This window comes from Channa argus, chromosome 19 (assembly GCF_033026475.1).
Source record: "Channa argus isolate prfri chromosome 19, Channa argus male v1.0, whole genome shotgun sequence".
Classification (NCBI taxonomy): domain Eukaryota; kingdom Metazoa; phylum Chordata; class Actinopteri; order Anabantiformes; family Channidae; genus Channa; species Channa argus.
This window is the reverse complement of record NC_090215.1, coordinates 21,554,972-21,580,892: the sequence shown is the minus strand read 5'-3', so window position 1 is coordinate 21,580,892 and position 25,921 is coordinate 21,554,972. Positions and strand designations below refer to the sequence as shown.

Below are 25,921 nucleotides of genomic sequence, written 5' to 3'. Positions count from 1 at the left end.
GTCTCTTGCTCACAGGGGGGTTAACTGGACAGCTCCCGCTTACCTCAACTCACTCATTCAAGTCTACAATCCTTCCCGCCCGCTGTGGTCTGCCAATGAACGACGTCTGGAGGTCCCAGCACAGCATCGAAGAGACCAAGCAAAACTTCTCAGCGCAATGATCCCACGATGGTTCGAACGAGCTACCAAACTCTGCACGCTCAGCAAGGTCTTTCCCAATATTCAAAAAACGGCTGAAAACAGAAGTCTTCCACATCTTCCTATGCACTTAAATCTATTTAAAAAAAAAGAAGCTTGCACTCGCATCTTGTGAACTGTGAACACTTATCTGATAGGACTTTGCTTTGATGTTTTCTCCTTGACTTACATTTTTGCTGTCTTGTACCTCACTTGTAAGTCGTTTTGGATAAAAGCGTCTGCTAAATGACTAAATGTTTTCTGCAGAGATGGGAGAAGCTGGCAGAGGAACAAACATGTCAGTGTGGATGAGACAGAAGCCACAGACTGGAGTTTGGCAGCTATGTGGAAAGAACTCTAAACTCCATCATCACCTGGTTCATACCAAAGCTACGGTGCAGCATCGTGTTACTTGTTGCCCAGTAGTTGACCTGTAGGCGGCGTTACCATGTCTGCACCTGTCCTGGGCTCAGCAGCACAATCACATGATTTTTTGTCGATTAGGAAACTGAGGCTTTCTCTGGGAGAATGTGTGTTTTTCACAGTAGATCCACACACCAGTTAATCCAAGGTGCTGAAGTAAAGGAATAGAACCACTTTGACTGACAGGATTTAGAGTAGACCAGCAGCACTCCAGACCCCAAACATCCAACATCACACACACCAGGACCTGAAGTCTTAATGTGGCTCGGTAAAGAAAGTAGATTTTAGCAGTATTAAGAGCATTCAGCTGGTTGATCTCTTGTAACTTAAAATGGGCTTCAACCAGCAGCCTCTCTACAAACAGGGTTATGGCTGAAGCTACAATCAGGAAAGTTCTCCACAATAAAAATGAACATAAAATGCATAAAAAAATAACTTGATACCAACACTAAGCATCACTTTATGCGCATGGTTTATAAAAATATAGACTTTATATGGTTTGGAAATAGAAAATGAAATGACGTCAGAAGAAAACACAGTGATCTTTTTGATTGGAGACCATCAGTCAGATTCGGACAAACAATCCCAACAACAGAGTGAGAGTGACAATTAATTCATATCCCAACAAATTCTGTCACAGTAAACTGAAGAAATGACTGATGTCAGATTAACAAACAGGAAATAAAATCAGTCTATGACTTTGTAAAAGAGACAGTTTAAAAAGAGATTCAGATCAAAAAGGTACAAAAACAAACAAACAAACAAAAAACACTCAACAATGAGCACAGAAATATTCAGACCATGTCTCTACGTCAGGAAACAGGAATTCAACCCAACCTCACTTCCTGTCACACTTTAACACCCGGCAGCACATGAACAGGTACTTTTTTTTGTCCCACCCTGTCCAGTGTTTTCTGTAGTCAGCTAGAGACCAGTTCATGGTTTCTTCTTGTCCTAAGATGGATTCTGTTGATAATCAGGGGAATATGTACACAACAAAAAACACACTCTACTTGGCTGAAAGATACAAACTGTCTCACTTGCAACCTGCACTACATTTGCCTAATCACCCGGTCACCACCTGTCCTACTAATGAGCTCCCAGTAAATATATGTTGCACCCCCTCTCTCAACACTTGGGAAAGACTGTACTGACTGATCAGGGTCCACAGGTTTAACTATTTTCTGTTTTGGATTAACAGTGGATGAAGGATGAACCTAATGTTTAGGTTAATCATCTCTTTCCCAAATTTTTCTTACCTTCCCTCTTCCTGTACATCATCACATTTTGAGCTTACTGTTCCTCTCTACATCCTGCTGGATGATGTATCACCCACTGTGTTACCTAAAACATTAAACCTTAACACATACAGGGGCTGGTCAAATAATTAGAATATCTTCACAAAGTTGATGTATTTCACTAATTCCATTCAAGAAGTGAAACTTGTATAATGTATACATTCATCAAGTGTTTATTTCTTTTAATTTTGATGATTATAACTGACAACTAATGAAAACCCCAAAATCAGTATCTCAGAAAATTTGAATATTACTTAAGACCAATACAAAGAAAGGATTTTTAGAAATCTTGGCCAACTGAAAAGTATAAACATGAAAAGTATGAGCATGTACAGCACTCAATACTTAGTTGGGCTCCTTTTGCCTGAATTACTGCAGCAGTGCTGCGTGGCATGGAGTCGATCAGTCTGTGGCACTGCTCAGGTGTTATGAGAGCCCAGGTTGCTCTGATAGTGGCCTTCAGCTCTTCTGCATTGTTGGGTCTGGCATATCGCAAATCTTCCTCTTCACAATGCCCCATAGATTTTCTATGGGGTTAAGATCAGGCAAGTTTGCTGGCCACTTAAGATCAGGGATACCATGGCCCTTAAACTAGGTACTGGTAGATTTGGCACTGTGTGCAGGTGCCAAGTCCTGTTGGAAAATGAAATCTGCATCTCCATAAAGTTGGTGAGCAGCAGGAAGCATGAACTGCTCTAAAACGTCCTGGTATACAGCTTCGTTGACCTTGGACTTCAGAAAACACAGTGGAGCAACACCAGCAGATGACATAGCACCAAACCATCACTGACTGTGGAAACTTTACACTGGACCTCAAGCAACATGGATTCTGTGCCTCTCCTCTCTTCCTCCAGACTGATTTCCAAAGGAAATGCAAAATTTGACTTTCATCAGAGAACATAACTTTGTACCACTCAGCAGCAGTCCAGTCCTTTTTGTCTTTAGCCCAGGCGAGATGCTTCTGACACTGTCTGTTGTTCAATAGTGGCTTGACAAAAGGAATGCGACAGATGAAACCCATTTCTTACATATGTCTGTGCATAGTGGTTCTTGAAGCACTGACTCCAGCTGCAGTCCACTCTTTGTGAATCTCCCCCCACATTTTTGAATGGGTTTCGTTTCACAATTCTCTCCAGTGTGCGATTATCCCTAATGCTTGTACACTTTTTTATACCACATCTTTTCCTTCCCTTCACGTCTCTATTAATGTGCTTGGACACAGAGCTCTGTGAACAGCCAGCCTCTTTTGCAATGACCTTCTGTGTCTTGCCCTTCTTGTGCAAGGTGTCAATGGTCGTCTTTTGGAAAACTGTCAAATCTTCCCCATGATTGTGTAGCCTACAGAACTAAGCCAAGAGACCATTTAAAGGCCTTTGCAGGAGTTAATTAGCTGATTAGAGTGTGGAAAAATCCTTTCTTTGTATTGGTCTTTAGTAATATTCAAATTTTCTGACATACTGATTTTGGGATTTTCATTAGTTGTCAGTTATAATAATCAAAATTAAAAGAAATAAACACTTGATGAATGTATACATTATACATGTTTCACTTCTTGAATGGAATTAGTGAAATACATCAACTTTGTGAAGATATTCTAATTATTTGACCAGCACCCGTACTTGCTTACTACCAGTGCGTCCGACGCTGGTCTCACTGTTCACAAAGCTCCAGAAAAAACTAAAATATTAGTTTTGATGTTAAAGCAGAGGAAAAGATGAAGCTTTGGGAGTTCCTCTGCAAAGCTTTCTGCCATTGTTGTTTTTAACAAAAAACAAACTGAATTTACTTTCTGATGCTGCTCCCCACCGGTCATGTGCTGCAGTTCATCTCACTGAGGCAAAGGGTATTTCACAGAATATGTGAGCTACAATGCACTCACAAATCCATAGTTAAATACAAGTATATTGGTGACTTCAGTCTTTCTAAGGCATGTTTCAGTTTCAAGTGATCTGAATTATGTCTAAAGGTGATAGTTTATTACTCATTATTTACAGCTTAGAAACCTGTGTCTAAGGTGTTTTATTAGAAAACAGTCCTGATTTTATTTTGTCTGAGTCAAATTTTCACTAACATTGACCTGAAGAAATATCCATCCATCAGGAGCCAATCACACACTGCTGTTGACTGACTCCCTCCCTCCCTCATAAATCCTGAGTTCTGTTTTCTCCAGAGTCACTTTTACCTTTGTCCAGTACAGAAACATGTGTTTAGTTTAGCACAAAGCAAAGAGTGGAATTGGGGAAACTGTTAGCCTGGCAGTCATTTATTCTGGAATTGCCAAGCTTGATTTTGTGCTAAATCTGTTGGCAACTGGCTGTGACCCAAACCCTAAACCCTAAACCCTTTATTTTCAAAATATTCCCTCAGTCTGACAATAGAAGAAGCTCTGTGGTCACAAAAGGACATGCATATTTAACTCTGCTGACTGGACTGGATCAGACAAGTGTGAACTGGTTGGTTTTGGATACATCCACATTATTTCTGGGAGAACAGGGCTCCCAGTGTGATCCCCGCTGCTCCCAGTATAGCAAGTCCAAACATCATCCTCAGGGACCAGAAACCGACTGGAGGCTTTGAGTCACCATACAACTCCACAAAGGCATCCTGGGAATTCAGAGAGGGACAGAAAACACAGTTAGAGCTTTCTGAGTTTCTTTGACTGTTTGACAAATGTTTACATGCACACACAGGTTTCTGAGGATCAAGGTGGAAACACAATAGCTGATGTATTATCATATTATAACATGTTGGGAACCAGCTGCCTCCTATTCAGATCCAGCAGACACAAAGAGTCATGATTCTCATACACTTATGTCAGTAATGATTTGGCGGGTTTCTCAGGGCTCTAGTCTTGGTTCCATATATTTTTTAGTTTGTTTTTAGGGCTTTGTGGACTGATTTCTGTTCTGTATTGGTTTATTAGGTTTCAGTTATTTTAGATGAGGATAAAAGTTGACAGAGCAAGTTTGGATAGTCTCATGTCTTCTAGACCCAGTCGTACCTCAGCTCCTAATCCATGGCTCACCAACTGGATTTGTGAGCAACACACCATGCTCACAGTTCTCTCCTCCAGATGATGAATTCCTGCTATCTTCTTCCAACACTGCATTGCTCTACTCATTTTCAACTCTGACTGAGGATGATGTATCGACCCTCCTCCCCTCTAAACATCCGACCACCTGCTCTCTGGATCCGATCCCTTCCACTCTCCTTCAAGCAGTTGCACCCACACTAATACTAGCTATTACACAAATCATCAACACATCTCTCACAGCAGGCACTTTTCCAACCTCATTCAAGCAGGCCCAGATTAGCCCACTGCTCAAGAAGCCTTCACTTGACCACTCCCTTGTGGAGAATTACAGACCTGTCCCCCTTCTTCCATTTCTGGCCAAAACACTGGATCGGGCAGTCTTCAATCAACTCTCAGACTTTCTTTCCTAGAACAGCTTCCTCGATGTCAACCAGTCTGGCATCATGAGGGGTCACTCCAGAGAAACAGCACTCCTGGTATGGAATCTCTTCAAGCTGCAAAACCCGCAGGTCAGTCTTTTGTCTTAATCCTACTGCATCTATCTGCAGCCTTTGACACTTAACCATCAAATCCTCTTGTCTGCAATTGTTGACTTGGGCATATCTGGATCATACCTTTGACGCAATACAACATCTCTATCAACATTGAAACTACAGTGATTGTCCCCACTGTCTGGGCATCATCACCGACGACCAACTGAGCTTAAAGACAACATTTCAATTCAATTCAATTCCACTTTATTTATACAGCGCCAATTCGCAACAAAGTCATCTCAAGGCACCTATGAATATAAACAAACTACATATAAAGTCAAGACTATAAAGATGTATAGAGAGAACCCAACAATTCCCCCTTGAACAAGCTCTAGGCAACAGTGGAGAGGAAAAACTCCCTTTAACAGAAGAAACCTCCAGCAGAACAAGGCTCAGGGTGGGCAGCCATCTGCCTGGACCGGTTGGGGTGAGTGGAAAGTGAAGAGAGAAAAGAAAAAGAGCAATAAAAGCAACAACAAAACATCGGGCAGGTTGGTAGGACCAGTAGCTGCACACTGGAAAACACATAGCTTCAAAGCCGGGGACACCTGCAAAGAGGGAGAGCGACAGGGAGACAGAGAAAGATAGAGACAACTACGGGAGAAACACACAGAGTTAATGTCATACAGTAGTTGCAATTTTGAAGTGAAAGGACAGAAGAGAGTGACAGGAGGAGGGGGGGTCCCCCAGCTGTCTAAGCCTATAGCAGCATAATTATAACTAAGTATAAGCTGTATGAAAGAGGAAGGTTTTGAGCCTAGACTTAAAAGTAGAGAGGGTGTCTGCTTCCCGAATAAGAACTGGGAGCTGGTTCCACAGGAGAGGAGCTTGATAGCTAAAGGCTCTACCTTCCATTCTACTACTCTCCTTTTGGCTTATCCCGTGAGTTCGGGGTCGCCACAGCGGATCATTGTCCGCATGTTGATTTGGCACAGTTTTTACGCCGGATGCCCTTCCTGATGCAACTCTCCCCAATTTCTACCGGGCTTGGACCGGCACTGCATCGCTGGGGAGGGGGAATGGGCTGTTAGGGGTTCAGGGTCTTGCCCAGGGACACTTCGACATATAGCCAGGGCTGGGGATCGAACCACTCACCCTGTGGTCCGTAAGCAACTGCCTTTACCAACTGAGCTATAGCCGCCCCCGCTCTACCTTCCATTCTACCTTTGAAAATTCTGGGAACCACAAGTAGGCCTGCATTCTGAGATTGAAGTGGTCTACTGGGATGATATGGTACTTTGAGGTCTTGTATATATGATGGAGCCTGACCATTCAGAGCTTTATATCTAAGAAGCAGGGTTTTAAATTCTATTGTAGATTTAATGGGAAGCCAATGGAGAGAAGCTAGTGAAGGTGAAATATGATCTCTCTTGCTAGTTCGAATCAGCACTCTTGCTGCAGCATTTTGGATTAATTGCAGGCTCTTTAGGGAGTTACTGGGGCATCCTGAAAGTAGGGAATTACAGTAGTCCAACCTAGAAGTAACAAATGCATGGACCAGTTTTCGGCATCACTTTGAGACAGGATGCTCCTAATTTTGGCAATGTTCCGTAGGTGGAAGAAGGCTGTTTGTTTTATATGTGAGGTAAATGACAAATCCTGGTCAAAAATAACTCCAAGTTTCCTTGCAGTAGTACTGGAGGCCAGACTTATGCCATCTATAGTAACGATATGGTTGGACATCATATTTCTTAGATTTCTGGGCCCAAATACTATGACTTCAGTTTTGTCTAAGTTTAGAAGTAAAATATTATGGGACATCCAGGCCTTTATGTCTTGTTGGCTTGAAGCTTGATAAACAGATTTTTTTCTTCTGGTTCCATAGATAACTATAGCTGGGTATCATCAGCATAGCAATGGAAATGTATGGAGTGTTTTCTAATAATGTTGCCTAAAGGAAACATATATAAAGTAAAAAGTATTGGTCCTAAACAGAGCCTTGTGGAACTCCATAGCTAACCTTTGTGTGCATGGAGGTTTCATCATTAACATGAACAAATTGATCTATCAGATAGATAAGATTTAAACCAACCTAGTGCAGTTCCCTTAATCAATTTCATGTTCTAGTCTCTGTAATAAAATGTTGTGATAAATGGTATCAAATGCAGCACTAAGATCTAACAGAACAAGTATAGAGATGAGTCCATTATCTGAGGCCATGAGAAAATCGTTGGTGACTTTTATCACTGCTGTTTCTGTACTATGATGAACTCTAAATCCTGACTGAAAGTTTTCATACAAATGTACTGTACAGGTGGTCACATAATTGTTTTGCGACTACTTTTTCAAGGATTTTAGAAATAAATGGGAGATTAGATATCGGTCTATAGTTGGCTAAATCACCTGGATCAAGACAAGATTTTTTAAGTAGTGGTTTAATTACAGCTACCTTATAGGCCTGTGGTACAAATCCTGTTTCTAAAGATAGACAGATAGAAGATATCTAATACAAACTTATCTATTAAGGGTAAAGCTTCCTTGAGCAGTCTAGTTGGAATAGAGTCTAGCAGACAGGTTGTTGGTTTAGATGAGGTAATAATTGAAGTTAGCTCAGTGAGATCTATGGGTGAAAAGCAGTCTAAGAAGGATTGAGGCCTTATTGATGATTCTAGCACTGCTGTACATGAAGATCTATCTGTAATATTTGCATGGAGAATCTGATGAATTCTTTCTCTAATAGCTACAAATGATGTTCTCAGTCTCTAGGGCGTGCAGATTTGCCCTCGACAACATCACAAAGATCAGACCCTACATCACGGAATATACAACCCAACTCATTGTACAGGATCTGGTCATATCTTGTCTTGATTACTGCGACAGCACCACTCATTTTTAATCAGCTAAAAAGGACTCATCTCATACCACTCTTCAGATCTCTACACTGGCTTCTTATAGCTGCCCGCATCAGGTTCAAAGCTCTGGCTCTTGCTTACAGGGTGGTAAACGCAACAGCGCCTGCTTTCCTCAACTCCCTCATTCAGGTCTACAATCCTTCCCGTCTGCTGCAGTCTGCCAACGAACGCTGTCTGGTGGTCCCAGCACCGCACAGAAGACACCAAGCAAAATTCTTCAGTGCAATGATCCCACGATGGTGGAATGAGCTATCAAACGCTGCACACTCACCAAACTCACTCCCAATATTCAAAAGACTGCTGAAAACAGAATTTTTCCACGTCTTCCTATGCACTTACATCTATTAAAAAACAATAATAATAAATTAAACTTCTTTATTGCTTTCTTGCACTTTTCTGATTTCTGAAAACCTTTCTAATAGGACTTTGCTTCAAGGTTTTCTCCTTGACTTAGATTTTTGCTGCCTTGTACCTCACATTGCTTTGGATAAAAGCATCTGCTAAATGACTAAATGTAAAAGTAAATGTGTGGGAAAAAAACCTTCTGATCCTTTGCAGTACATTTGTTTCAGAGTGACAAAATCTCTTACTCTAGATGAAAGAAAAGACCAGGTCTTCAGCTTTATGACACCTTTTCAGCCAAGTAGGGTGACTAAAACTGTTAATACCTGACACCAAAACAAATATTTCTCTTTGAGATAAATATAGCATTAAACAGTTCATATTTGTTTAAAACCTGTTAAACATGTTGTTAAATTCAAATTAAGCAAATTGCACTAAGTGAAAAAATATTACTATTACTATAAACTATACTACTATTTTTTTTAATGAAAATAACATGGAAAACATTTGTTGTATTAGGTTTTGTTTATGTATATGGTAATAATAAAAATGTGTTTCTACAGGGGAAGACACTGGGTCAGATGTTGTTTAAAAATTCCACATTTTAAAAGTAATATAAATGTATTTATATACAGTATGTAATGTACCAAATCATAATTTCCAGTCCTAACAAGTTTCAAGGCTGTTCAAGGGTTAAGACTTGGCGAGTGAATGCATTATGTCAGTGAAATTCAAGACAACAATAGAAATACAAACTTGTGTCGTGTTGCTTTAGTGAAGTTGATTGTGTGTGAGGTCAGCCGACCGTTAACAAGGAAACGTTGGGTTCTTTCCCTGCGTGGTGGGTGTACTGATGTGAAACAGTAATATGATGATTAGGGGAGAACCCCTGTACAAAAAGTTCCTCCTCTCACACGTCCACTGTGATGATTGATGTGCACACACAGACCTTTTAGTTTGGACCATGTTCCACTGAACAGGTTTCTAAATGTATATTGCCAGACATCAAAAGGAGAAAGTACATTTCAGAAATACATCTGCTCTCTATGATTAGCTCCTGTTTGCAGAGTACTGGATTACTGTGATAGTAAGAAAACTTTAAAAATGAAGTTTTTCAACAAGGTTAATCAGTTATAAGAAGCAACTTTATTCTCTGAAGTCTAGTGGATTTATGGAGGTTTATTCTAGATGGACATCAGAGGGGAAGTAGCACAGCGTTTTTGGTCAGCAATCATGCCTTACTAAACTAAAAACTAGTTCTTGCACATGAATGGTTGTCTGTCTTGGTCATGGACTACTGATCTGTCCAGTGAGAGCTGGGATTTACTCCAGTCCCCCTGCAACCCTTAACAGAATAAGCACTAATGGTAATGGAAGATAATACCTAAGTGTATTCAAGTTCTCCTGTGTTTTGAATATGTACAAGACTCTATAACCAATCATACTTTTTGTGGTTTGTGTCACCATTACATGTAGTTACATTTATGAGGAGGAGCACATCACACTATGGTATTAATATGGTGTGGTATTAATACACTAGATGTATTAATGAAGCTTCAGATACAGTACTGAACTTTCAAATGCCCAGAGCACTGGAGATTGAAGAGGATGCTCACTGTGGGGGAAAAACATATATCCTGTGCAGTTATTCACATTATAATTCTTCCAAAATGTACATGCATTAAACTGAAATGGCACAGTAACTTTTTATTGCTTTAATTGAGGTAATTTCTTTGATAGCGTTAAGACCAATGTCAGGTCAGAATTCAATCACTATCTCTACTGTGTCAGCACATGGTAGCTCTAAAGGTGAAACGAATATTTAAATATTAGCATGACTGCACAATTGACAGTTGACTTATTAATCCATGGACTGTCTGTAGGATTGAGCCTGGAGGGATTTGATAACAGGTCGAATGTGAACAGAATGAAGTGAATGTTTTGCCATGGAGGCTAAAATGAGTCTGAGTCATGTTTCTCTGAAATGATGACTCACATGGAGGGAATACATGTATGTGGGTGTTTTTTTTTTGGGTGGACTGATCGGAAATGAGAAGGTTCTCTTTCCTGGCAAGGTTTAAGTTTTAGGGAGGGGGCCCTTGTCCACTGAGGCAGAGGGATTCTGTATGGGTGGGTGGACAGCTCTTACAGGAACTATTCACTACCTGCTACTGAAAGTGGTTCCAGTGAAAACTGCAGAAGTGTTTGTAGATGCTTCAATGTAATAATCAAACTCTCTGAAAACAGATGTTGGATCATCTTATGTTCTGTTCTGGTAAACCACGCTGCTTTAAGAACAAAATAAATGATTGTTCCTTGTATGGGTAGGGCTCAATTGGCTTTGAACATCTGGACAGTTTTTCCCAGTTCACCTGGGATGGTGAGTGAGAAGCTCATTCTGAACTTAATTATTATATTAACTTAATCATTCTGAGGCCTGGACTCGACAACATTAACCTTCTCATCTTTAAACCATTTCTGTGGTGCATGTTGGGCTCATTGTCAAACAAATCTTCCCCCAAGTCTCACTTCTTGCAGACTGCATCAGGTTTTCCTCCAGGATCCATTTAATCCTTTACCTTCTCAAGCCTTCCAGTACCTCCTGCAGAGATGCTTCCCCACAGCATGATGCTGCCACCACTATGCTTCACGATGGGGGTAGTGGTTTTGTGATCATGAGCAGTGTTTTGGCTTTGATTTATCTCTCTGCAGACCACGGAAACGTCTTCCACTTGACTAAGTGTCTTATGAGAAACTGAGATTGGCTTTGACTATTTTTTTCTCTTTTCCACTCTTCCATAAAACTTCATCTGCTGAAGAACCCTACTACATGTAGCCTACGTTCAGTCTCTGTCATCTCACTTAGAGGATCAGAGGAGTCTTGGTGGCCTTCCTCACTTTCTTTAGTTGTCCCTCAGTTTTGGGGGACGACCGGATGGATTTAACTGGACTCCAAGAGACAGTTACTGACTTGGAAATCTCTCCAAGTATCCATCCCCTCACTTCTGAATTTTAATAATCTTTACACAGAGTTGATTGCAGTGTTCTTAATTCTTCATGGTTTTGTGTAGGATGCTGATTCTGCAGTACCTAGTTATTTACAGGAGGACATTCTCTTAGTTGTTGTTTCAGTCTGTCATGTTATTTTTGCCTTTTTTTTCTGCTGTTTGACACTTTCTTTCTGTCTTTGGACCCTCTAATCCTACTCTTTTCTTTTATTCTGTAACACTCATGTCTGTGGGTCCCCAAGTCTGCGACCCCATGAGAACAAACTATGGTCCCTACAGGAAGTAACTGTAACTTCTGAGTAAACATCAGCTCTAATTGAGATAAAATCCAAGATGCCTTCAAAAAAGAGTGAGCTGTTACTGGGTAGAAAAAAACATTATCTTCCATTAATTAGTTGGTTCATGTGTTTAAATGTGTTTTACTGCTGCATAGACACTTTAACTCCTGCAACTGATGCAATTTAGAATTCAACATAATTCATATTTTATTATCCCAAGCAACATTTTTTAATTTAATATTAAAAACTGTATCTGAAGTAAAAATCCCCACACACATGCAGACACACAACTCTGTCTCTATCTGAACGACTCAATGGAAAATTTTGTTAGTAAATTCTGAGAAAGCAGCTCGGCTTTACCACTGCCTGTGTTCTTAGAGCTAACAACACACACACGCATACCTACACACACAGTTGACCTGAGGTCTGTGTGTTTTTGCAGTTAAATTTCAAAGGCAGTCTGATAGTAAAGAGCTGGTGGTTTGACTCCTCTCAGAGAGCAGAGCAAGGCACTAACACCAAGACAGAGTGTGAATGTGTATGTGTGTGTGTGTGTGCATGTATACATTTTGTCTTGTTATTTAGGTTGGAAAGTGTTCTACAGAAAGAGTCTGTCAGCTGATCTAAAGCCTGAGGCGGAAATTCAACCACAGTGATTACCTGGAAAGATATTTCTAGGTAATACCACACACACACACATGCACACACATACCTTATCAGGTAGTAGATAAAACTGAAGGAAACCACAGTGAGAGGAGTATAAATAGAAAGTAAAAGCTTCTCTCTGCTGTGTTCAGGGGTCTTTCAGTCAAACACACACACACAGTCGATTTAACAGCTCATACACACTTTTACACACCACCCCTGTTGCTTCAAGTTGTGAATCCGTTCCTCTGCTTGGTTCTGAGGAGGACTGTTTGATTTTCTGAGGATTTTCAGCCAAATCTCAAACCAGGACCTGACAGTATCTGATTAGCCTCATATCATGATGATCACATGGTGCATTGTTTGTCAGCCAATTGCGAAGCAGCAAATGCCTCTCATTAATGTGTCTTCAATATTTGTTTCTGTTTGTGTGTGTTTTCTTACACTGATGAGTTACTGGACAGTGTTCCAGTGGAAGTTTTAAATGGACCAGTTAACGGTCAGTTGCTCTTTTATTCAAATGTTTTCCCAATGGCTGAAACAAACCAGTTAACCAGTCGATTTTCAAATGTTTTACTATGAAAGTCTATATAGTTTTCTGACTTTGGACTAATTAATATGATGATCTTAAATCATACAGTATGTTAACTGAAAGTTTTTTTTAGTCAAAGGGAAATAAGTTTTTATTACTCGTGTTATGTTGGGATTGGACCAGTTAACCAGCTGGTTTTCTAAGGTTTTACATGTGCATTTTTGTAATCATGAGTTTAAGGTGTTTAATTATGGTATTTATCAGTTTGTCCAGTGTTTGTATTAGAACCATTCAACTATGTTTAAATCAAAAGTTATTAAAGTTTTTTAACCGATGGTTAAAAATATGATCAACATATTTTAATGACCAGTTTGTATTTAATCTGAGTTTTACTAATTGAATGGAGCAGTTACCTGTGGGTAATGAAGAGCTTTTCCACTTTATTGTCATTTTCGCAGTGGAGTTTTGCAGTATACCAGTAAACAACCAGTTACACTAATCACAGGATTTCTAACAACAGATTGTAATGGCCCAATCAACATGCAGACAGCTTTAAATTTTCGGTTTTCCAATGGAAATTTGAAATATACCTGGAAATCTGCAGCTACCAAAGTTTTCCAATAAGAGTCTGACTGTTATTGTTTTTTAACCATTCATTTTCCAGTGACCAGTTAACAGCTACTTTATCTTGAGTCTGATCGGGTGTCTTTCACATCGCGTATAGATTTTGAGTTTTATTTTTACTGATTATATTGGAATTAGACCAGCAGCTAAAAAACGTGTAATTGATAGGTTTCTTGCCTTTTTGTCTGTATATTGTCCGTAAACACACAGACTGAGGTCAGAGTAAAGTCTTCATCCTGGAGGTTTTTGTGCTTGTTTCTGTCTCGGTTTCAGTTTAACGACTTTCATGAAAACAGTTTCTCAGTCTCAGTGTTTTGTCTGCAGATCTGTCACACACACACACAGACACATACAGACTCACACACACTGCAGAGTTTTAGGGATTTTCTGCACTTTGCATATCATTTGCATTTAAACCAAAATACTCTGTTTCTGTGTCTGCACTGTCACGTCCAACCCCCACAGTGAGAAAGCTCCAGAGAATGAAAACAGATCAAATGACACCTTAAGGCTGAGTGTGTGTTTATTTCAGGCTGGATCGCTGCATTATCAGACTCCTGATAACGTCACTTATTGATTTCTTACTACTAGTAGCTGTTAGGATGATGTAAACCAGGGGAGCCCTTTAAAGTACCCACCACACTACGTCAGTGTTTGATTCCCCGGGGGGACCATTTTTACGTCATTCCACTGTTTCCAGTTTCTCTCTATATTGTCCACTGTCCAATAAACAGTACCCTCATGAAAACAGATTATGTTAATTCGTCCAAAAGAGCTGCATAACATTCAAAGCCTCCTGAAACCTGCCAAGGACCCAGTTGGTACCCTTGAAAACTGGATCCCACTGTAACCCCTTCAAACATCCTCCATTGTTCTCATTAGTCTTTGACCTACTGTATTTCAGTAACCCATAGAGTCCCAGAACTGACCTCCATGAAGTTACTGAAACTTTTACTGAACCTTTCAAAGATCCTTGGAACTTATTCACAGTAGGAACCTCAGGAACTCTTTCCTAGACCATAGCTCTTAAGGATCCTTGAAATCCACTTAGTCATAAACCGTGTCCTGCAACTGGACAGGGTTCCCCAGGGATTTTTCATATTATATAGGAAACATGGGTAGACAGCCAGGGTGTCACATGTAATCAAAGCCGCCAGTCAGAAAGTGTGGACACTGTAGGTATTGTGGCACCAAAATAATTTCAAAGACTTTAAAATCCCTGTCAAAGCTGTCTTATGCATCCCTGTTTCTATATAAGGATCCAAGAATCCAAATCTATCAACCTTTAGGTCCCTTTCCAGCCCTCTCCTGAATTTACCTTAGTGACACGTGTAACCTCATAAATGACCTCTCACACATCTCTGAACTACAGTGATGCCCTGGCACCTTTTAAGGACCAACAGAACCATTAAGAGCCTTTTAATCAAACACCTTCATGGATACAAAGTATGGAATCAAGGACTGCTGGATCTCTGTCAATCATAAACCCTGTGCTTATTTCTGGAATCCTGAAAAGAGCTAAACTTTAATTCCCAGAACCTTTTCAAGAACTAGAGAAACCTCATCAAAGACCTGAACACCTTATAAATAACTGAATTATTGCGGTGACCTTTGGAAAAATTTAAAAAGGTAGATTTCAAGGGCCCAGGAAGATATTCAGTGGTTTAATTTTATTATAAGCAATCATTTTTTTTAATGTGACTGTGGAAATGGAGCCGCTACAATAAGGAGGAAGGAAACAAGGATCTATGTTGAGCTAACAGAAGACCAAAAACTGGTGTGTGAGACAACATCTGGAAAAGGAGAACATGAGAAAAGAAGGAAAACCTTCTCCTACCCATCCTCCATTCTCCTCTATCCATCCCTGTAGCAGTGGTAAGTCCAGACTCTCCTCCAACCACCTGGCGATGTCATCCACCTGGCCCACTCCTTCTGTCCTGGCCAACTTGGCACTCAGAGCCCCTCCCAGCTCCATCATTGCCACAATGCGTCCCCAGTTCAGCCCGTCCCTGAACAGCTCCTCCCTGACCCTGGTCAGACTCCATCGTCGCGCCACACTGCTGCCATCCCCACACTGCAGAAGGGCCAATACGTGGGCTGACAGGTCACCCCCAAAACGCCGCTCCAGCTCATCACCAGCGCACCGCAGGGTGACCTGCACCCGGGGTGGGGCCAACCTAGTTCCTACAGGACAACAGAATCAGGTAGCTGACCTTAGATGATGTTGAAACAGTAAGAAACAGTAGGAGCAGGGAAGCATTTTGGGAACTGTTTCCAGTTCTGACCCAATTGGACACATATAGTGGTCGTCCACCGAACTCGCAGTTGCTGGCTCGATCCCCGGCTCCTCTGGTCATAAGTGTCCTTGAGCAAAACACTGAACCCTAACTTAGTTGCTTCCAGTGAGTGTTGGCCAGTTCCACAGCAGCTCCCCCATCGGTGTGTGAGTGTGTGATTGTGAGTGTGAATGGCTGAATAAGAAGCAGTGTAAAGCCCTTTGAGTGCCAATAGGTAGTAAAGGGCTATGTCAGTGCATAACATTTACCATTTAGATTTTTTAAACCTCTGCAACCAATCCAATGTCTGATTAATAGCACCCAATAGTCGTACTTGTACAATAAGCTGTAGTAGCATAGTTTTAGGAATAATAGTAATTGGAGTAGCAGTAATAGTAGTTACCAAGGGCAGCCCTGTTAATTGTTGGAGCACTTGTGGTAAGTGTAGTAATAATGTTATATATGTACTATGTGGTGCAGGTACTTATAGTGTCTCCTTGTAAATAGTAGTAGCACTTGTAGTGGTGTTGTAGTTGTGTTATTAGTATTAGTCTTTAGAAAAACATAGACAGTAACATGGGCTGTTAATTGTTTTAATACTTGCAGAAATGTACTAGTTGTGTTAATCTTAACAGTCAGATTGACAGTACTTTCAAAAGCATAGTAGTCATATTAACAGTAGCACTTGTAACAGTGTGGTATTAGTGTTATAGTAGTAGTACAGCAGTAGAAGCAGTAGTTCTTGAGGTAAGCACATGCACATCAGCAGTTTCCATAACAACACTGTCAACTTTCTCACCTGTCTGGAAGTCATATGTAGGCACGCCTTGGGGAGACGTCCTCGCGCGGTCCGATCTCCAGGACAATGATGACGAAGCCTCCCGTGGCGGTGGTGGCATACGCCACGCCACGCCCTTAGTGAGCAGCTTGTAGCGCAGGTAATCCTCCACCATGTCCCGTGTGGTGTAGGCGGCCATATCATTCCCCCCCCCCTTCAGGTTGCTCTTAGAGCGTAGACCCCGTCACTGCACGCATCACTGATACACTGATAGGAACAAAGCACCTGGTGACGTACTAGAGGTGATATTCAGCGAAAAATCCACACAGGAATCCAACAAATGAGCTTTGTAATGAAGTATTTCCTTAAGTATTGAGTACCTAAGCCCTGAGAGAACAAAGTACTCACTATGACGTGGTTTTTGTTCCTGAACGGAGATTTTAAACATCTAAGTCCGGCTGCAAACGTCTCTCCTCTTACACCGGTCAGGACCGGAAGCGGTCGATCATTGGTGTTTGATTATCGGTTAATTGAAGGCCCGGGTTTGTCGGGAAGACTTGGATCCGCTGTGAAAAGACTCACACGAAAATCCAGCATGATGCCGAGACACAGCGACCGTTTCTGGGAGAGGAAATACCGCGGAAGAGATTAAAACCCAGAAGACGAAGAGACTGAATCCAGATTGAGTTGCTGAAGGCGGCGGTCAGACGCAGCATGAACTCTGGGTCTCTCTCTCTCTCTCTCTCACACACACACACACACACACACACACACACGCACAGAGTCTGCCAGTGGTCACGCCCCCTCGCTGGGACCGGCGGGATTCCCCTGCAACGGTCCTGTCGACTCCAGAGTCCGGGCAGGAAATTTCCCACCTCACACCTTCTAATGGGGACGCTGGGGGTGGCGGTGAAGGCTTCCTGGTTCCTCTTAATCTGGATCGGATCCGGCTTTGATCCGGCTCGTGAGATGAACGGTCACTTCCTCTTCCCGCCTCTCATTCATGTTTAAATGTTGGTTTACCAACAGTACTTGTACTAGTAACGTTCATAATCCAAATATTAGGCTGCAATTAGAAAGTAAGATAGAAGAAGTATTATCAGTAATAGTACTTGATGAAATATTATTAGTAAAATTAAATGTTTGTGGTACTTCCATTATAATTATTATTATTTTTGTAGTAGTAACAGTAGTAGTAGTAGTAGTAGTATAGTACCCGTAACAGTTAAATTAGATAACAATAACAGAATATAATAAAAGTATTTTTATTATTAGTAGTATACTATACTTGCATATTACTTGTACAATACTTAATATTAAATATTAAGTATTGTTATGTAGTAATATTTGCTGAAGTGGTGGTAAGAGTAATCTTACCTTTGTCAGTTGTAATACTTGTAGGATTTGCTATAGAAGTAGTAGCAGAACTCTTATTATAATTAGTAGTAGCAGTAGTTGTACTATTAGTAAAAGGCCTATTAGTATTTGCAGCCAGGTTTATTTAAACAATAAACCCATGTGTATGACTGGGTACCCTTAATGTATAATACTATGTAGTATTCCTGACAGGAAACGCTTGTCATTCTGTTCTCACATAAAGTTTGATTAAAAACTCTGATGAGGATGATGATGTGTTTGCTGCCACCTGCTGTTTGTCTTTAGCACTTTTTGTGATGGGTGCAACTCAGAACCCCCCCCCACCCCCACTCACTATGGCCAGTGTTGAGTTTAAAAATACAGCAGCTTTTACTTTTATTCACTTTTTTTCCATGAGGTTTTCACCAGTTCCCATTGATATCAAAGGCGGATTGGACTTTAAGCACATGGTTATTTTATTTTTATAGTAGTGCTACTGTTATTGCTATTATTATTATTATTATTATTATTATTATTATTATTATTATTATTATTATTATTATTATTATTATTTTTTATTATTTTATATTTAAATCTTTATTATTGCTGCTGCTGCTGTTGTTGTTTTGAATGCAAACACTAAATAGTGTAAACCTGTGTGAATATAACCATAGATTATCACTGCAGAGAATTACCAGATTCTGCACAGTAATAACTTTATCAGTACTTGTTGCTCTAGTTGTGTGTAATTACCACCAGGCGGCGGGGGCAGTAGCGAGGATTACGGTGCTGAAGACATCACGTGAACGCAGCAGAAAACCACTGTCACGGTTCTGGCTCCGGTTACCGGGGCCGTGTCACATGTGTTTCTATTTTCCGTCCTCTCCTCCGACCCGGAACTCCTCTGACTAAGGGATGGGTGGGGGTGTTAGAGAGACCTTCACAACACTGTACACATAGGGGGGTCCACTCTCTCTCCATCTAAAGCTCCGCCTCTCGCTCCGCTCTGCACCGATCCGGTCACAACAACCACCGCCCACTGACCGCTCTGCGGGCCGGACCGAGCCGGAGCTGAACCACAACATGTCACTGCAGCTACCTCCGTGCGTGATAGACTGCGGGACCGGGTGAGGACACACGTACGCTTATATATACATTCACAGAGAGACGCGCACGCATGGATGCACACACTGTGACGTGATTTAGGTTTTTATCATCATGTATGTGGAAAGTGCGCGCGTATGTGTGTGTTGTTTTGGATGGTCGTTTAAAAAGTCAACAATAATGTGAGTTACAGCATCAACGTCATCATCATCATCATCACTTTATACATCAGAAGTCCAGGTTTTACATGAATCTGCAGACCTGAGGACTAAAGATCAATAGGAATAAAACCGGTATCCATAGTGTCCTGGTTTTGGTGATTTAACCAGCCTATGGTGGTGGTGGGTAGTGTTAAGGATGGAGCTAAACCATCCAAATCCTCTATTTTGGATCTTTCTAAAGCAAAGTTTGAGACTGAACCACCAACTGCCCAAAGCTGCCAGGTTTACTCCACATGATCTAAATGGAATCAGCCTCCAAAGAAAGTCTTTACATTATCTAACTATTTGAGAAAAAAGTCACTTTTTAAAAAGATTCAAGTTACTTAATTTTTGGTCTAAATCAGTTTTTTTTTCTTAAATCAGGACGTGTAAAAGCTATAAAAAAATACTCACAAAGGAGACACTTTGGGATTCTGCAGCTCCGATATCAATCTGCTGAAGTGGTCACTTTATCTGTCTGGTTTTTCCGTATGTAAATAAGGTCCTGCTGTAATCAGTGCATGCTCTCTTTGATGGGCGGCTTCAGCAGCACATGTTCAGTTCTATCCTAAGTGTGAGAATGTAGGACAGCAGCAGGAACTAGAACATCCTCTCTTTCAGGCTGCATCAAATCTGCAGACTGAGGAAAACCTCTTCCATTTTCTAATGTGTGGGTAATACCGGGGCAATCAAAACACATTCACATGTAGCAGCTGGAAACAGCAGGGTTAAGAGATCACAGTTTAGGTTCACATATTGGACTGCTCTTTGCAGCTCCCTGGAGTAAACAATGCTCTCTTTCTTACTTCTAGACTTTAAAGGTCTCAGTAAACCTGCTCCTGTCACATCCAGAAGCCATTTTCTGTCTTGCTTAAAGGCAGTCAGAGGTTTGGAAGCTAACAGTGTGTTTTCTTTGCGTCTGCAGGTACACAAAGATTGGTTATGCTGGAAACACCGAGCCACAGTTCATCATGCCCTCCTGTAAGCATCACACACAGTCACAGATCGAATCTTCACCCTAACTGCTCAGTAGCACAGATGGTCACAGGTCCGATCACCTCAGACACTCTGCTCAGTTAGTACAGATTCAGCCCCTATGCTTCTGTGCTTTTTCATTGTCACATTTGGCAGATTATAGTAGAAACTTCACGAGTCCTTCACCTCAAGGCGTCATCAGTACTCAACTATTCAAATAATTATTCCTCTTCTTAATCTGATCTCCACCAGGCATCGCCATTAAGGAGTCAGCCAGCGTGGGAGAGCAGGCCCAGAGGAGACTCGTACGAGGCGTGGACGATCTGGACTTCTACATAGGAGATGAGGCCATAGACAAACCCAACTATGCAACAAAGGTAGGATGAGGTTTTGTGGGGTCTTAATCCATTCCTTTTTGAAGTAGTATGGAGAGAAGACATTGCTCTGGTCTTGTAGCCCATTATCTGCAGGTTTGACATTCTCAGCTTCTGCTGTTGGGTTCTCTGCTTGTCTTTGTCGTTTAGTGGCCAATCCGTCATGGGATGGTAGAAGACTGGGACCTGATGGAAAAGTTTCTGGAACAGGTCATCTTCAAATACCTTCGAGCTGAACCCGAAGACCACAGCTTTCTGATGGTAGGTAGACATTTTTGTTTTAACATGTTCACCAACCTAAGGCAGGCAGTGTTGCTGTGGTTACCTGAAGTGTTTAAGGTGAGGACCTTTTACTGTGTGGGTGCAGACGGAGCCTCCTCTCAACACTCCAGAGAACAGGGAGTATTTGGCTGAGATCATGTTTGAGACCTTCAACATACCTGGACTCTACATTGCAGTACAGGTGAGACATACAGATGACACACTCGTACACAGCCGTACAATGTGGTGCGATGAAATAAAGTGTCTCTGTTCAGGCGGTACTGGCATTAGCGGCGTCCTGGACATCCCGGCAGGTGGGACAGAGGACTCTTACAGGCATCGTCATCGATAGCGGAGATGGAGTAACACACGCCATCCCTGTGGTCAGAAACAGATATCATATTGAACTCTGCTGTCTGAAGTTTGGAGCCTGTCTTCTCACTAATTGGTCATTGTGGCTGTCTGTCGCAGGCTGAGGGCTACGTGATTGGCAGCTGTATTAAGCACATCCCCATTGCAGGGAGGGACATCACCTTCTTCATCCAACAGCTGCTCAGAGACAGAGAGGTGGGGATTCCTCCCGAGCAGTCGCTGGAGACTGCCAAGGCCGTCAAGGTACCAAACAAGACCTCTTCTACTGCTCTGTTCAGTTTTGTGTTTATACTTTGTATCTTTGTGTGTGTTAAATTCTTGCTTGCATTTTTTTATCAATATCTATTTTGTAATTTTTTTGTGTGTGTATATTTATGTCGTTCTGTGTCTGAGTGCAGGAGCGGTACTGTTACATCTGTCCGGACATTGTGAAAGAGTTCACAAAGTACGACTCAGACCCAGGAAAATGGATCAAACAGTACCGTGGAATCAATGCTGTGAGTAAGACTGCCTTCCACATTGATGTGGGCTACGAACGCTTCATGGGCCCCGAAATCTTCTTCCACCCTGAGGTAACTAAACAAGGCATTTTGCCCACGAGCCCACGAGTAATTACTGACATTATCATTGACATGATTGTGTTTCCTTTTGTCTGCACAGTCAGTTTGTGGTTTGCCACAACTCATAAGCTCTTGTTTTTACAACCTGTTCTGCTTCTCGTGAATGTGTGTTTTACAGTTTGCGAACCCAGACTTCATGCAGCCAATCTCTGATGTTGTTGATGAGGTCATTCAGAACTGTCCAATCGATGTGAGGAGACCGCTCTACAAGGTAACAGTCACACCTGGTGATATATCACCCCTAAACCACCAGTGTAGTTGACGTTGTCAAACTGTGTTTGTATGACAGAACATTGTGTTGTCTGGAGGATCCACCATGTTCAGAGACTTTGGACGGAGGCTGCAAAGAGACCTGAAGAGAGTGGTGGACGCCCGGCTGAGACTGAGTGAAGAGTTGAGTGGAGGAAGGATAAAGGTCAGACAGTATATAAACCGAACCATACAGAGTCCTGTTGGAGCAGCTCTTTGTGGACATTCGACTGATGTGTGTTTGTGTTTGCAGCCGAAGCCCATGGAGGTTCAGGTCGTCACACACCACATGCAGCGTTACGCCGTCTGGTTTGGAGGATCCATGTTAGCGTCCACGGTAACCACACACGTCTCACACAGACAAACTATACACTTTGCTTTAGTATCAAGACTTTGTAGTTTTAGTTTGTTGTTTGTTTAGTCTTTTGTTGCCTGTTGTCTTCACTGTTATTGTTGTTGTTATCTGTTGCTTGTTATCGTTGTCTCCTCATCTTTGTTTTTTGTCGCTGTCTGTTGGTTGTATTCCATTTGTTTGTTAAATTTGCCGTCTGTGCTTGTGTTTGCAGCCCGAGTTCTTCCAGGTGTGTCACTCTAAGAAGGCCTACGATGAGATCGGCCCGAGCATTTGTCGACACAACCCTGTGTTTGGCATCATGTCCTGATGGCTGTGACAGTTGCAGATATCTTGCCCATTAGCCTGTTAGCCTGAAGGCTGTGCTGCATGCTGGTCTGTTTACCTGCTGTCTGCTAACCACCAGCCACCTAGCTAATATCCACTAAGTTAGTTTGTCTCGCACAGTTTTTAGCCTGCTAGGCCACTAGAGTGTTAGCAGCCTAGCTCAGTCTCATCAGGACATGGGGTTTTCATGCTCATGTGCCTGATGAGAGAAGAAACGTTCACAGATACAAGCTGTTTTCTCATATCTGTGACTTAGTTTGTTGCAGTTTTGAAGAGTACATAATAGATTCTGATCCAAATGTCTCCACCCTCATCCAGAGGTATAAATAATTACTACACAGCATCAGACAATAAAAAACTACTCATGAAGTTTTTCATTTTTAAATGTCAGAGCTGCAAAGGTATTTGAATGAAAACAACTGAGAGTTTGTGATTAGCATAAGTTTTAGCACTTAAACATTTACTGGATGTTTTCTCCTAATTTTGTCTTTTATCAGGCTGAGAACCTTTAAGTTTGCGATAACCCATAATACTGATGTGAATGAGAAATTTCATTGTGTTTTTACATAGTTGTTATTAAGTGCAGATTTATGGCCAAACATGTTCAGTTATCAGGAATTAAAGACAAACAGCACAAACAATACGTGATTTTCACAGGAGGGAAAGATAAACCTCCGTAAAGTTGTTTCGGCTGAACAGCTCTAACCGTTTAAGGTGGTTACGGGGAAAATCACAGTGTGTATGTGGTTTGTGATGGTAGAGAGCAGGTGAGCAGTTACAGCTGCAGGTAGTTTGTGTTTATTTCTTTATTCCATCATTCGCTTTTCCTTCACACGCAGCTCAGAGTCACATCAGTCAGCTCAGATGTGGAACTGCTGATGTTTAATGACTTTGCCTTTAATATTTAAAAACCAGACTGACTTCAGATTGATACGTAACTGATGTGGCTCTGTATAATAAACTGTGAATGTCCCAGCCTGTACAAACAGAGTGTTTATATTTGTAAAGACAAAGAGTTTATCTGAGCAAAAGTAATACTTTTAAAATTGATATGAACTGAATATATGATGGACATGATTTATGCAGAGGCATCAAACTAATCCAGGAACAGGCCAAAACCACTAGAAGTACAATTATCTGAAATGTGGTGCATTCGGGTATAATCATGAGACACTAACTCTAGTGTAGAAACACAAAACATATTTAGGTACAGCATCTGTTCTGGAGCTGTTTTCTTTATTTGGATGTATTTTAGCACAGAGTCCTGTTGTGACTTCAGTCTGGACTTGTAGGTTGTGACTTTTTTGTTTTGGACCCATTGTTTCTGGTTTCGACTTGTTGGTCCTTAAGTCGATTCGCTGGAACTGACTCTTAGACTTTTGGATTTTACTTAAGACTTGTTGGAACTGACTTTGGACTGCTTGGTCCTGACATGGAACTTGACTCGGGACCTTACTCTGGACTTTTTTGTGCTGGGTTAGGGTTAGGGTCAAGACTTTGTTGGTCTTCCATTTTGCGTAGCCTCCAGTGAACCTGTTCACACCTGTATCTCTGTATTGTATCCCAGTCTTTGGTGTTCAGAAACTGCAGGTGTGTGGTTTGTGTCACAGTTATACAGCCAAATGTGTTCAGGTGTGACTTAGTGGTTTCTATGTTTCTAGTCTCTCTGAGCAGCAGGGAACAGCTGAGTGTATAAATGACCACAGAGATTTAGTTTTAAGATGACATGAACACGGCTGCAATGACTGAATTAAAGTAACCAACCATGGTTTGATACTGAGCTGCTGTCAATAAATCTTTATCACCTTTAACTTGACTCTGGACTCTGATTTCAATTACTGTTGGTAAAATGTGTACAAAGAAAAAAGGGAGGTAGAAGTAGAAAAAGGTAAAAGTCGCCAGCAGGTTAGATCACCTGATGGTGGGTTTGACATCAGTATTACACCAGCAAACATGAGTGTGCAGGTCTGTGCTTCTCTTGGAGCTTTAGGTTGTTCTTTGCACCTGATTTAATCCAAGTAAACACAGTAGATAGTCATTAGTGCATGTGGCTACTTCCTTCAGAAGGAGAAGACGACAAAATAATTTACTCAGTCCATCAATAATACGAATGTGTGAATAAGTAGGAGCCAGCTCTGTCCGAGTTCTCAGAGCAGTAATACCAAGAATCGTATTTACTTTCTGCAGGAGAGGGAGGCAAGTTAAAGTCAAGACACTGTTTGATGGACTTTGACATGACAGAGTGAATTTGACACATCATTCAGTGATTTTTAATGTGAACTCAGTAGCTTTTTGTCTGAAAATAGACCCATTAGTCTGGGTGTGTTCACTCCTGTGCAGTGAATGCTGATCTCTGTAGACAGAACAAACTCAGACTAAAATTACTGCATGCACTTTGAATACTACTAATATGTTAAATAAGTATTGGCAATGGAAGGAGGAACTGACACTATGCCTGATCCTGGTTGAGTAAAGAGAATCATGTCTCACCAGGGATTCGTTTTCATTAAAAAAAGAGAAAAAGTGCTTTATTATGAAATGTGTAAAGTTACTTGATTGTAATTTAATTTTGATTTGAAATGTAGTGGAGTAAAAAGTACAGTAACAAAGTACTTGTGCGTCATTACTTTCCACCACTGCTCTCTCACCTCAGAGTCTCAGTCTGTTTAGTCTGTCAGAGAGAGTGAGTCCCAGAGGATGGGGCTGGACTCAGGTTCTCAGATGGGAGGGGTTTGACTTAGACTTGAGACTAGTGAATCACAGGTTACTTCCCAAAGTCTACACTCACTGTACCAAAATCAATAAAAACTACATTCTCTTGTGCATCTCACCGCCTGTGGAAAGGGGAATTTTTTTAGTCCTGCTGCTTTTAATAAAAGTGAACTCCTAGCTCAGAGTCCCCAGTCCACAGCAAGGACTGAGTTGACATAA

General features: G+C 41.3%; 2 protein-coding genes across 6 annotated transcripts; one reads left to right on the top strand and one right to left on the bottom strand.

The window, feature by feature from the left end:
- Positions 1 to 1,055: 1,055 nt before the first annotated feature.
- Positions 1,056 to 17,854, bottom strand: LOC137104443 (apoptosis regulator Bcl-2-like). 2 transcript variants are annotated; one of them, XM_067485631.1, is made up of 4 exons: positions 17,209 to 17,854; positions 16,822 to 17,067; positions 15,584 to 15,930; positions 1,056 to 4,502 (listed from the first exon to the last, which is right to left on the bottom strand). In XM_067485631.1, exons 2-4 carry the CDS (start codon positions 16,997 to 16,999, stop codon positions 4,374 to 4,376), a joined length of 654 nt encoding a protein of 217 aa, XP_067341732.1. In that variant the 5' UTR covers positions 17,000 to 17,067; positions 17,209 to 17,854; the 3' UTR covers positions 1,056 to 4,373. The 2 variants fall into 2 exon arrangements, with proteins under 2 accessions (XP_067341732.1, XP_067341731.1); XM_067485630.1 differs by having other exon boundaries at positions 16,822 to 17,854.
- A 1,115-nt stretch (positions 17,855 to 18,969) lies between these two features.
- On the top strand, positions 18,970 to 24,801 carry actr3b (actin related protein 3B). Of its 4 annotated transcripts, none has more exons than XM_067485606.1 (12): positions 18,970 to 19,283; positions 20,386 to 20,441; positions 20,688 to 20,812; positions 20,960 to 21,070; positions 21,177 to 21,272; positions 21,346 to 21,453; positions 21,542 to 21,685; positions 21,841 to 22,014; positions 22,181 to 22,273; positions 22,352 to 22,477; positions 22,565 to 22,648; positions 22,878 to 24,801. In XM_067485606.1, the coding sequence occupies exons 1-12, from the start codon at positions 19,240 to 19,242 to the stop codon at positions 22,971 to 22,973; spliced, it is 1,257 nt and encodes a 418-aa protein (XP_067341707.1). In that variant the 5' UTR covers positions 18,970 to 19,239; the 3' UTR covers positions 22,974 to 24,801. The 4 variants fall into 4 exon arrangements, with proteins under 4 accessions (XP_067341707.1, XP_067341706.1, XP_067341708.1 ...); XM_067485605.1 differs by lacking the exon at positions 18,970 to 19,283 and adding an exon at positions 19,339 to 19,442; XM_067485604.1 differs by lacking the exon at positions 18,970 to 19,283 and having other exon boundaries at positions 20,405 to 20,535.
- Positions 24,802 to 25,921: the final 1,120 nt, after the last annotated feature.

Coding starts and splice junctions, on each gene's coding strand:
- LOC137104443 (XM_067485630.1), bottom strand. CDS start 16,999: ATGGCCGCCTACACCACACGGGACATGGTGGAGGATTACCTGCGCTAC. Junction 15,931..16,821: donor TACATATGACTTCCAGACAG/GTGAGAAAGTTG, acceptor GTTGTCCTGTAG/GAACTAGGTTGGCCCCACCC. Junction 4,503..15,583: donor TAGAGGAGAATGGAGGATGG/GTAGGAGAAGGT, acceptor CTGAATTCCCAG/GATGCCTTTGTGGAGTTGTA.
- actr3b (XM_067485605.1), top strand. CDS start 19,375: ATGTATGTGGAAAGTGCGCGCGTATGTGTGTGTTGTTTTGGATGGTCG. Junction 20,813..20,959: donor AACCCAACTATGCAACAAAG/GTAGGATGAGGT, acceptor TTTGTCGTTTAG/TGGCCAATCCGTCATGGGAT. Junction 21,071..21,176: donor AAGACCACAGCTTTCTGATG/GTAGGTAGACAT, acceptor GTGTGGGTGCAG/ACGGAGCCTCCTCTCAACAC.